The sequence below is a fragment of the Astyanax mexicanus genome, chromosome 3 (assembly GCF_023375975.1).
Source record: "Astyanax mexicanus isolate ESR-SI-001 chromosome 3, AstMex3_surface, whole genome shotgun sequence".
Taxonomy (NCBI): domain Eukaryota; kingdom Metazoa; phylum Chordata; class Actinopteri; order Characiformes; family Acestrorhamphidae; genus Astyanax; species Astyanax mexicanus.
In genome coordinates, this window is record NC_064410.1 from 6,273,304 (window position 1) to 6,286,220 (window position 12,917).

Consider the following 12,917-nt stretch of genomic DNA (forward strand, 5'->3'; position numbering starts at 1 on the left):
AAACCCATTAAATGACCAATTTATGCAGAAATCCAAGTATAATCCCAAAGGTTTCACATTTTTCACTTTTTTTTTGCAACTGTATGTAAAGAGATAGATGAAGGTAGAGAGGTAGAGAGGTGGAGAGAGGTAGATAGAGGTAAGAAGAGAAGTAGAAACATATAAGTAGAGAGATAGAGAGATTTAAAGAAAGGTAAGGAGAGGTTGAGCGAGAAAAGAAGAGAGAGAGGTAGAAAGATAGAGAGGTAAAGATGAAGAGAAAGAGAGAGAGAGAGAGAGACTGCTGAAATCAGAGGTGAATGAATAATTGATCAGATATCAGATATTTCACAGTAATTGGAGAAAACTGTTAGCGACGGTCGCTAACGACGGCGTGAGGGGAGCTCAGTGGAATCGCAGAGGGGAACATTAACAGAACATTAAACACCACAGACAGATACATCAACCTGTCTGTCACTCCAGCTCTCTCTCTGTCTCTCTCTCTCTCTCTCTCTCTCTTTTTCTCTCTCTCTATCCGGCTCAGGGGTTTTATTGGCGTGAAGAATAATAGCTCACTTGTGCTTCAGAAAGCTTGGATTTCAGCGTTTAAGAACACGAAAGAATAATATCTGTCAGGATGAGTCTGTCATTATGACGACTGTACATTAACAATATCCCTTACCCACTCTCTCTCTCTCTCTCTCTCTCTCTCTCTCTTTCTTTTTCTCTCTCTCAACTCGAGAAGGCTCTATTAGCATGATCAAAGCATTCAGATCTGCTTACACGAGTCGACATCAGTCAGCATACCTATTTAAAACAAAAGTACTGGATGACAAAAGTATTGGGACCCCTGCTCATTCATCGTTACTTCTGAAATAAAAAAAAAAAAAAAAAAAAAGAGTTCATCCTGTTTTTGTTCGAATATAATTGTCTCTACTGTCTCTACTGTCGACTACTGGATTCTGGAGGATTGCTGAAAGGATGTGATAGCATTTAGCGCCAAGTTAATGAGGTCAGGATGTTTTATGGAGATGCGGATTTCATTTTCCAGCAGGACTTGGCACACTGCCCACACTGCCAAAAGTACCAATTGGTCTTATATAATTTTCTAATTATCTGAGACACTGATTCTTGGGTTTTCATTGGGTGTAAGCCATAATCATCAACAATAAAATAACTAAACGCATAAAATAGATCACTCAGTATGTAATACATCTATATAATATAATGTGGGAATTACTGAAATAAAGCAAATTTTCAATGATATGTAATTTTATCAAGATGTACTACTAGAATATGTTAAATATATATACACAGATATGCTGAAAGTCATGGGATACCAGTATGTACAGTAAACTGATCGTAAAGTGTTACATCAGGGGACTGCTTTTGAATGCCCACACCTGTTCATTTTATTAGGCGTTATCTTGTAAGTGAGGTTGATAAGAGACCACTTAAAAATGATGAGTTTCTTTGATTTTACCGAATAAAAAAAAACTCTGGAATATAATCAAGAGAAAGACGGATGATCACAAGCCATCAAACCAAACTGAACTGCTTGAATTTTTGCACCAGGAGTAAAGGCATAAAGTTATCCAAAAGCAGTGTGTAAGACTAGTGGAGGAGACCGCTACTGTTACTGTATTACTGATTTTCTTAACCATTGTCTTCTTATGGGAAGATTTATGAAAGACAGTTTTAGCACAATGGATTTGTATCATCTTCAAAAAGATCAAAGGCTGGTCAGTACTCGTACTGTTTTGTGCTTTTGCCTTTTTTTTGCATTCACATTTACATGAGCTTCCCTGTCAGAGTGCAAAACACTGTGAGGGGATTTTTATTATAATGAATAATGAAGCCCCTACTTTGATTTTTCTTCAGTCTGACAGTAACAGGACAAGGTACTGACCCTGTGCTGTTTAACACCCATGAATAACTTATTTTATTTAACACAAAAGGAAAAACAGTGGCAAAATGTGGTAAAATTGTCAACTATTATGAAGAAATAATGACATATTTTCTAGATATTTTGACTCTTTAACTAAAAAAAATACAATAGTCAGAAAATACAAAAAATCCCTCTCTCACCTGTGGTGGGGTCAGGTGGTCCGAATTCCAGCGGGTACCTCAGGACGTTGTAGTTGTTCCAGACGTAGAGCTGGTTGTCTCGGGGGTTGTAGTCCACAGAGGAGATGTACTGGTAGGGGTTTGGAAAGGGGATGTGGACGGGCTCCTCCTGGTTGCGGTTGGTGTTGTAGGCGTACAGCACCAGGTCTCCGCCCGCCTCGCTGTCGTCATCCTGATACACCGACCGCACCGCGTACAGGACCCCGCAGGCCATGAACGCGTTGGACGCCAGGCGCTTGTCGAAGGTCGTCTCCCACGTGCCCTCAAATCGCAGAGTGTATGGATTCACCTGGAATCAAACAGAGGAAGAGGCTTTTCGTCATATTAACTTACATGACAAGGCGATGGTAGATGGTTGGGTAAGACTTTGCTTGGATGGTCCATTTGATGGCCTCTTTGATGCTCAACTGACATTCAACTAACATTCAACTATATGTCTATTAAATGCAAATGAAGTAAAAGGTGAAAGTAAATGATTCTCTATTGAATCCCTATAACCCTACATTCAACTTTAACCCAAACGCTTATCTTAATATTTTAGGATTGGGTTTAGGGTTAGATTTTAAGCTTAGGTTAAGGTTAGGGTAAGGGTTAGGTGTAGGGTTTGATTTTAGGGTTGATTAAGGGTTAAGGTTAGGGTTAGGTGTAGGGTTTGATTTTATGGTTGATTAAGGGTTAAGGTTAGGGTTAGGTGTAGGGTTTGATTTTATGGTTGATTAAGGGTTAAGGTTAGGGTTAGGTGTAGGGTTTGATTTTATGGTTGATTAAGGGTTAAAGGGGTTAAGGGTCTGCATTTCTAGCGCAGAAAAACAGGGCAAAAGAGTCTAAAAGCGGAGAGGGTGCGCATTTCTAGCGCAGAAAAACGGGCCAAAGAGTCTAAAAGCGTAGAGAGTGCACATTTCTAGCGCAGAAAAACAGGCCAAAGAGTCTAAAAGCGGAGAGGGTGCGCATTTCTAGCGCAGAAAATCAGGCCAAAGAGTCTAAAAGCGGAGAGGGTGCGCATTTCTAGCACAGACAAACGGGCCAAAGAATCTAAAAGAGGAGAGAGTGCGCATTTCTAGCACAGAAAAACGGGCCAAAGAGTCTAAAAGTTGCCGTAATTCAGGAGTTTAATATTAAGAGACATCATGAAATTAAACATCAATTAGAAAAATCTTAGTTTACACAACACTGTCAAAGATAAAGATAGTAAGTCAAGTAAAATGGTGTGCAAATGAAAGTAATCAGGAAAAAAGTATTATTTAAAGTGGTATATTTCATTATTTGTTTAATTATAGAGTCTGTGGCCCGTGACTTCAAATATATTTCTCCTTCTGGCCCCCAACAAAAAAAGTTTGGACACCCCTGATCTAAAATATAAATGAAATTACATACTTAAAAAAACACTAAATTTAATGTGGGTAAAAGGGAGGCTAAATTTAACAAATAGAATAATAATAAAAAAAGCATGACAATATGGTTATAACGACAGTGATGATTACAGGTAGAAGTAGATTTGTTAGATTCGTTTTGCTCTGAGCAGAAAATCTTTTATGCTCAAAACCCCAAGCTGTCAGACTGAGTAAAAAAAGCGCTTTTTAAAAAAAAGAGTCAAAAGATTGTAAAATGATAATGATTTTGACCGTTTCACCTGACCTGAGCCCCTTCAATAATAGTCTACACAGAGTCTGAAAGTGCTCTTGAATGGACTTTCAAACTGCGCTATAAAAAAAAAAAGCCAAAAGCGTGATAATACAGTACAGCAGGGTTGCGAAAGCGTTTGGACCCTTTTCTAAAGACCTTCTGCTGGAAAAGTTTTCTAAGGGCTTTCATACAGATCTGAAAAGATAAGAGCGGTGAGGTTGTGTCACGCGGGAGACGCTGCGAGAGCCTTCCTTCAGAAAGTCTCACAAAGGAGCGAAATTCGAAAGTCAAGCATTGCAAACAATGTCTCGAGTATAACACTGTTGAGTTAAGAAAAGCTCCTCTCTTTGTGTGGGCCTGCATTTACACAAAGGATTTGTGGTAACTACTAACGTCCATTGGTTGAGTTGTTAACTCTACTGGCCTTGTAGCTTCAGTGCAAATTATACTATATGATAATTTTTTATGCCTTATTTTTTATGTGTTAAATGTGCACTCGTGATTATTTACCACTGGACAAGCAGGTCACAAGAACTCAAAAATTGTATGTCGAAAATTTGAATTTCATTGAAAAGTTACTTTATTTCAGTAATTCAATTCAAAATGTGAAAAAAATAATAAAAAATATATATATTCTTATTTGTATTTAAAACGTAGTGAGAAATGTCTAAGTATGCTGTAAATATACTAACAAAATATGTACTTACCTAAAATATATTAAAAGTACATCAATATTGTGCTTTCATCAAATGTTTGAAAGTAAAAATACTTATCAAATACAATATAATGTATTTTCAATAAATAAGTACATTTTTAGTTGAATGTAATTCAGTATACTTCTAAAATACATATTTTCAAATATACTTTTGTATATTTTTAGCAAAGCATGATAAATGTATTCATAATGCGACTAAATTGGTAAAATGTGTCTATTATTATTGATGATTATGGCTTACAGCCAATGAAAACCAATGAAAAAATCAGTATCTCAGAAAATACTTTTGGCAGTGTGGGCAGTGTGCCAAGTACTGCTGGAAAATGAAATCTTCATCTCCATAAAAGTTGTCAGTAGCAGAGGGAAGCATGAAGTGCTGTAAGATTTTGTGGGAAAACAAAACTGCACTGACTTTAGACTTGATAATAAAACACAGTGGATCAACACCAGCAGATGACAGACATGACTCTCCAAACCGTCACTGATTGGTGGAAACTTCACACTAGACCTCGAGCAGTTTGGACTGTGTGTCTCTCCACTCTTCTTCCTCCAGACTCTGCTCCCTTGATTTACAAATAAAATGTAAACTTTACTGATGATCAGTGAATGATGATCAGCTGGTGTTGATCCACGATGTTCTATCAATTACTTCATTTATACAATATTACTCAAATAATTTATGATACATAATATATTATAATTCCTGAAATTCACATATTGACATACATTCTCAACACATAGATGGCAAGTAATACATTATTTATAGTATACTAAAAAGAATGTATTACATGCCATCCATGTGTTGAGACAGTGAGACTTGGTCTGTTTACGAAATAAATCTTTGAGATTATGTAAATATTTGAATTTGTGTTTTAACTAAAAATATTTAAATTTCAGGAATATTGTATGAATTAAGTAATTGGAATTAGGTAATATTGTATGCGGAAATTAAGTGAAGTTTACTAAAAGAAAGGATTGACTGAAGTTCGGTTCACTTATTTACTCTATGTAACACTTAAGTCTTGAATTTATCTGAAATTAAATTTACTTAAAAAAAAGAAAGCAAATGCAGAAAGTCCGCATCATTTTTTTCAGTGCGTGACGTGCAGCCCCGGTCTGTCCCAGCTGGCACCCATTGAACCGACATAAAGACCAGACCCTACCTCAGCCTTCACTCCAGAGATACGCTGATGGTAAGAGGAAGACTGAGGCAACACAAACCTAAGACACTAGTTAAGCGACTAGAGTCATCACTATGTTTCTTTAAGTTTGTTTTGCGAGTTGATATGTAGATAATGTAGTTATTGTGACAGCAGGCCTACTTGTGATTGGTCAAGAATGTAGGTGACACTATTATACAGAGTTTTTAAAGCCTCACCTGGCTCACCACCAAGCGGCCATTGTTGGCCTCGGTGGCGTAGATGACCCACAGGCCGTTCTCATCCACGGCGAGGTCGATATCGGACTTGCCCCCCCAGCGGTACGGAGACGTGTCGTGGTAGTTGGCGTTTGAGATGATGGCCTCGCCGCTCTTGATTCGCGTACGCAGGTCGTATTTAACGATGTTGCGCGTTCGCTCCTTATTGTAGAAGACGGCACCGTCGTACACCACGAAGCCCGTACCGTCCACTCGATTGGGTAGCCTGGAGAAACAAAGAGTGAGGCAAGGAGTGACCCAGGAGTGCAAATACGTAGAGACTCAAACTCAAACTCAATCTCTCAATCATGTGTCTTTTTTTTAACGCCTCAGGTCCGTACACGTGCGTTGGGAGTTTCTGGTCCCAGAATTGAGTTAAGAATTGATCATTTTGTTCCTGCAGGACTTATAGAACTTTTCTCTCCCAGAATACTTTCTGGGAAACTTTTAAAATAAAATAATATTGTCACCAATGAATTAACTTTAAACCCTTTTAAAGACAGTAAACCTGAAAAGTTTGAACCAAGCTTGAACCAAAGTAGGTTATAGTAGGTTCTTCAGTGTGTACTATAGATACGTACACATTGCACACAAGTGCGGAGGCAGAACACACCATGACGTGCAGCCCCGGTTTGTCCCAGCTGGCACCCGTTGAACCGGCATAAAGACCATTGAACCTTGCCTCAGCCTTCACTCGAGAGATACGCTGATGGTGAGAGGAAGACTGAGGCAACACGAACCTAAGAGACACTAAAGTTAAGCGGCTAGAGCCACACTTGGCCTTTTTTACTTTTAGACCATTTTTTAATACTTTGTTTTGGGTGTTAATAGAGAGCATTTTTCCAAACACAAAGGACGACATCACAATTATTAACATTTTGAGATTGAGGTCCTGTCCATTTATTGAACGATAAGTCGATAATGTAGTTATTGTGACATGGCTTACTGTCAGTAACTAGTGGGAGGGGCCCCCTTGAGGTGGATTCTGATTCTGACAGTGTTGATGTAATTTCCTGCATTGACCATCACAGAATTTAAACGGCCTCTCACACAGTTTGTCATTGAATTCAATTAATAACCAGACGTTGTCTGGGGGCCCCCAGGCTAGTTTGGGGCCCAAGGCAATTGCTTTGTTTGGCTGTCCTGTTGCAACAGGACTGCTAAGGGGTCAAATGGGATTGGGCCTAAATGCCTACCTGAGAAAATAGTGAATGTAATCCAATGAAATGGATCCATTGCTTAATACGACTTTAGCCTTGTGCTGTACCTCCAGTGCAACACTAAAGAAGCAAAGCATAAACTTCAGGCCTCATAAACCTTTCGACCAAACAAACGGTGACTGGTGGACCCCTGTGCTGGTCTGCTGGTCACTCACTTGTAGGTGGTGGTGGCTCGGTTCTGTCTGAAGTCCTCCCACGATGCGTATTCGTACAGCATGTCGGTCCGGTACGGAGTCCAGGGCATGACGTAGAGGCGGTCCCCAGACTGCAGAGGGTCTTTACACCATGCCCCGGACTGATGCTCCGCCTCCTGGAGCGAACTCGCCGCCTGGACCCGCAGGAGGGTCCCCGGACACACAAAGACTGGAGACAGGGAGGAAGAGAGGGAGAGAGAGACATAGAGGAGGAGGAGAGACAGAGAGGGAGATAAAAGAATATGGAGGTATAGCACAAACAGAAGGATGGAAGAAGGAGAGAGAGAGAGAGAGAGAGAGAGGGAGAGAGAGAGAAAGAATCGGAGATAAGGAAGGAAGGAAGGATTGGAAAAAGGTGGAATAGATTAAAACATAGAGAAATCAGATGGATTTAAAAAATGAGAAATGGCCAATAAAAAGAGGAAAGAAGGAAGGAAGGGGAAAAGGAAGATGAGAGGGACACGGGAAGGAGGATGTGAAGGATTGGAGTATAAATTCAGATGGAAGAGAGAGAGAGAGAGAGAGAGAGAGAGAAAGAGAGGGAATAAGAGGGGAGAGAGAGAGAGATTGGAGAGAAGGCATGAGATAAATGGTTGTATTTGCAGTGGAAGAATGTGAGAATGTAAATGCTGGTTAGTTGGCTGTGTGTTAGAGAGAAAGTGCTGCTGTGATGGATGATGATTTGTTGGCTGGGGGGGCTGGCGGGGGCTGGCGGGGGGGTTGTGGGGGGCTGGAGTTTTGTAGATGTGTCCTACTTCAGCTCTTGCTTCTTGTTTTCCTATTTAAAGTGAGTGGGCGGAGCTAAAGTGCTGCGGAGGGACAGGTGTGTGGATCTACCTGAACGCCGGTGCAGATCTGGACCAGTCATGTTTCAATACAACCGCAGCGCCTCTCACTTAATCTCTCTCTCTCTCTCTCTCTCTCTCTCTCTCTCTCTCTCTCTCTCTCTCTCTCACACACACACACACTGTGTCCTCTATATCTGTCCACAAGGGACTGGTGTGAATTAGCTGGCCGATGCACATTCACACTTTGGAGGGGGACACGAGCGGCGAGAAGAGGAGCACAAGAGAGAAAGAGAGAGAGAGACAGAGAGAGAGATAGAGAGACTAAATAATAGAGATGCCAAAAAGGAGCAAGAAAAAAGAATAGAAGTAAAACAAATTAAAAGAAAAAAAAAACTAAATAACAGAGAAGCAATTAAAAATGAACAAATAATAAAAAAGGAAAAAGCAAACAGAAAAACAGGAAAAGGAATAAAAGAAAGAGAATAATAGAGATGAGTGGAAAAGAAACAAGCCAACCAAATAAGAAAAAAGAAGGAATATAAAAAAAAGTGAAGGAAAAGAAAAAAATATAATATAATAAATCTAGGATTAAAAAAAACAAAGCAAATCAAATAAATATTAGAATGGGTAAAATACTAGAAAAGAAAACAGAAAATAAAATAGATTTTTTTTTTGAATTATAAGAGATAAGAGATATGATGAAAAGAATACAAGAAGGGATGACAAACAGAGAAAAAGGAAGAAGAAAAAAAAGAAAAGGAAACAGAAGAAAACGAGAATTATAGAGATGCGTAGAGAAGAAACAAGATAAAAAAAAAGAAAGCGAAGGGAAATAAAAAAAGCGAAGGAAAAGTAGACGAAGAAAACAAAGAAAATACAAAAGAAAAAAAGTGAAAAGAAAAACAAATTGAAAGAAAACAATTAAATAACATAGAAGCAAGGAAAATGAACAAATAAAAAAATAAGAAAAAGAAAGAACAGAACAGATGCTGCAAAAAGAATAAAACAAGAAGGAAACTATAGAAAAGAAAAGAAAAAGGAAAGAAAAGAAGGAGGATAATAGAGATGTGTGAAAAAGAAATAAGATAAGCAAATAAGAAAAAAGAATGAATATAAAAAGAAATAAGGAAAAGAAGAAATCAAAAAAAGAAAACAAAAAAGTGATAGAATTGAAGATAAGAGATACAAGAGATACAAAAGATACAAAAGAAAAAGGGATGAAAAATAAAGAAAAAGTTGATGCCAAAAAAAGAAGAAAAAAGGAAAAGGGAACAGAATAAAAATAATAAATGAAAACAAAAATAAGAAAAAGAAAGAGAATAATAGAGATGCATAGAGAGGAAACAAGATAACCAAAAAAAAGAGTAAACAAGAAGGGATGAAAAATAGAAAAAAATAGAAAAGATAAAAGAAGATAGGAGTAAAAAGAAAGAAAGAAAAAATGAAAGAAAGAAAGAAAGAAAGAAAGAAAGAAAATGACTGCAAAAAAGAAAAAGAAAATAAACCTAAGAGATGAAAAGACAGGAAGAGAACAGAAGACAGGAGGAGAAAGAGAGGATGGAGAGGTGAACAGAGGGAGAAGAGGAAGGTGTTTATAGAGAGCAGCAGCATCATCTGTGCTGTGACATCACAGGGGACCCCCGAGTGAGGGGGTGGGGGGTTGGGGGGGGTTCTGTGTCTCAGAGGAGAGAAGAGCTGGAGGGGATTTCTCTACTAAACTCCAGCAGCAGCTTTACGACTCCGCCGGGTCTGATACACACTGATCCATTTAAAACACACACACACACACACACACACACACACACTCATAAATACATTACTGCCTGAAGCTTAAAGCCAAGCAGTCTCTCTTTTATCTACGACCACAAACTGCTGAGAATCAGTGATCTTTAAATACCAACAGCAGAGATAAAAGGGTCGAAGTATGCTGTAAATATATTTACTGATGTATGTACTTACTTAAAATATTTTAAAAGTACATTAATATTACGCTTTAATCAAATGTTTGAAAGTAAACCTTGATCATACTTTTTAAAAAGTACAATATAGTGTATTTAAATAAATAGACTATATTAAGTACACTTTTAGTTTAATGTAATTCAATATACTTCTAAAATACTCATTTCCAAATATACTTTTGTACATTTTTAGCAAAGTGTGTTAAAAAAACAACTGTCAAAGTAGTTCTCATAAAGTCCAATGTATTATGAAACTAAGAAACATTAGAAAGTAGAACTTAGTAACTTTAGAAAGTAAATTTAATTACTACATTGTATTTCAATGCTCTGTAATTATAATTCGAAAAAATTTAAATATAAGTCAATTATAGGATACAGTGTTAAATTACATTTAAATGTCAAATAAAAAATGTAAAGCAAATTTTTACTACGCTAAAACGTTTAGTACAGTATATTAAAATATATTTTTTCATACCAAATACAAAGTATACTAGAAGTGTGATCCTTATAAAAGACAGGAACAAAAAAAATATATATATTTGTACTCTAATGTAAATAGATCACATATATTTAACATCAATTCTTAGTACATTCCTAATATACCTGGTGTATAATAAATAGTGATACAGTTGAAATACAGTAGTGATTAAATGTATTATATTGTCTTTTAAAGCATTTATTTGAAGAAAATGAGAAATACTGAAATACTATAAAAAAGACGCAGAGCTTTCAGACCTTAAATGATGCAAAAAAACAAGTTCATATTCATAGTTTTAAGTTTTAAGAGTTCAGAAATCAATATTTGGTGGAATAACCCTGGTGGTTTTTAATCACAGTTTTTTCATGCATCTTGGCATCATGTTCTCCTCCACCAGTCTTACACACTGCTTTTGGATAACTTTACGCCTTTACTCCTGGTGCAAAAAATCAAGCAGTTCAGTTTAGTTTGGTTTGATGGCTTGTGATCATCTATCTTCCTCTTGATTATATTCCAGAGGTTTTTAATTTGGTAAAATCAAAGAAACTCATCATTTTTAAGTGGTCTCTTAAATTTTGTCCCAATTATTAAATATTATTGAGGTCATGTTTATTTTCCAGTGGTGTTCAGTGAGGCCCTTCTAACCCTTCAGAGAAGGGGTGACAATAGGTGCATGTAAATCATATATATATAAATATATATATATAATAGTTATTGTAAACTATAAGCATATAGTGTATTTTATAAATGAACTAAAATAAAAAAACAGCAACGAATTTAAAGCATTAGTCAGTGTTTTTTTTTAGTTGCTACAGGACTCTTATCTGACTGACAGCGGTTCTAACCAATCAAAGCTTTTAAAATGGTTTCTGCCCCCATGTGTCTCCTGATTTTGAGAAGGATGTTGTAATGAGTATATTAGTAAACAGCACGATCTAACCAATCAGATTCATGATTTTCACTTCGGGGGCGGGGCCATGACTGTCTAACCCCGTCTCAGCAACGCTTTGCTGAAGGGGACACGCATTGCTTAGTGATAAACGGAGCTCATGCTGGATTAGTTCAATAGTTAGCGAACTATAATGGAATTGCGACGGCATGTAAATAAGACGCATATTGTGTCATATCATATTAAAAAGCCTTTTTAAAGTCTGCCCTTTAATGTGAAACATTATGTAATTCACAATAATAATAGGCCATCTGACTGGAGAGTTTTTGTGTGTTCTTAAAGTTTTGGCTGATCTGGCGTCTTGTAGGCAGACAAACGAGTGATATTTGTTGGCCGGCTGTGTAATTTTTTGTAGGAAAATTAAGCATTAATTTTGTCGTTTGTAGCTGTTGTATTTTGGGCTGTTAATGTGCATTAAGCTCATATAACGTATATAAAGTCGAGACAGAGAATATGTAGTTCTAATATAAATCTAATATGTGTAGGCCTACATTCGCCCTATATTTTGTTTTGGACTAATTTAAATTCTTGCAGACAAAATTAGCCCTAAAACATGTATGGTAGGGGTGTCACGATTCTCTAAATACTCGATTCGATTTTATTTCCGATTTTAGGGTCACGATTCGATTCGATTCTCGATTTTCTTTTTTCTTTTTCTTTTTTTTACAGCAGAGAGGCCTATGCCAGTTTTAGATTAATCTATGGTCAGTCATTGGTTTAATTCATCAAATTTACAATATCTTATTTCAATATGTGGGCTTGATATAAGCGACGCAAAGTGATACAAGTGATCTGTAATACACCACATTAGGCATTTTTTGGTAGCAGCAGTGTGCGCCATTAAAACAGCAATGTGCAACATAACAAAAAAAAAAAAAAAATGCAGGAACAGTCATGTACAAAATAATAGAACAATTAGAGCCCTAACAAACTGAACTCTATCCTATTATAAAACAGTTAAACATGAAAAATAAGACTTTAAGACTTTTTCAGTCCCTGAGAATGACATTTTTTTTTCTTTAATAAAGATATATTATTAACTTTATCTGAGAGAAAGATGCTCCTTAAGGTACCACAACTATTAACATAATTAAGGCTAGACAAAACAACTGTTATTTTTATATTTTCAAGTTTTTCTTTAAGAAAATGAGAATGTCCACATTCTCTGGAGAAAGGGCTGCTCTCTGAGCTACAGCGTGCCGCGCCATTTGCGTAGCTTAGAGGGAGGGATCGTCGATCCTCTTTTTGACTTCGATGTTCGAGACCATGACATAATTTTGATCGATTTTGATGAAATATCGAAATCGTGACACCCCTAATATATGGGGAACACTGTTCTTCTGAACTTAACTGAAGCGCACCGTTCTTTAACCAGGTTAAATCAGCTACACAGTGGCGAGAACTTCACTCACAAGTTTGTTTCCCACTCGGAAACTCTGAAACTCCTGTAATTCACTTTCTACTGAATT

The 12,917-nt window shown here is 37.1% G+C and overlaps 1 protein-coding gene and 1 long non-coding RNA gene across 2 annotated transcripts in view; both read right to left on the reverse strand.

The window, feature by feature from the left end:
* Positions 1 to 12,917, reverse strand: part of LOC125799309 (uncharacterized) — a 637,314-nt gene that overhangs the window by 145,306 nt on the left and 479,091 nt on the right. The window lies entirely within an intron of this gene.
* Positions 1 to 12,917, reverse strand: part of adgrl1a (adhesion G protein-coupled receptor L1a) — a 313,378-nt gene that overhangs the window by 58,463 nt on the left and 241,998 nt on the right. The window contains exons 5-7 of the mRNA XM_049475750.1: positions 7,237 to 7,444; positions 5,823 to 6,087; positions 2,068 to 2,395 (exon numbers count right to left, since the gene is read on the reverse strand). Of these exons, the coding sequence (XP_049331707.1) occupies positions 2,068 to 2,395; positions 5,823 to 6,087; positions 7,237 to 7,444 (801 nt within the window). The remainder of the gene's footprint in view (positions 1 to 2,067; positions 2,396 to 5,822; positions 6,088 to 7,236; positions 7,445 to 12,917) is intronic.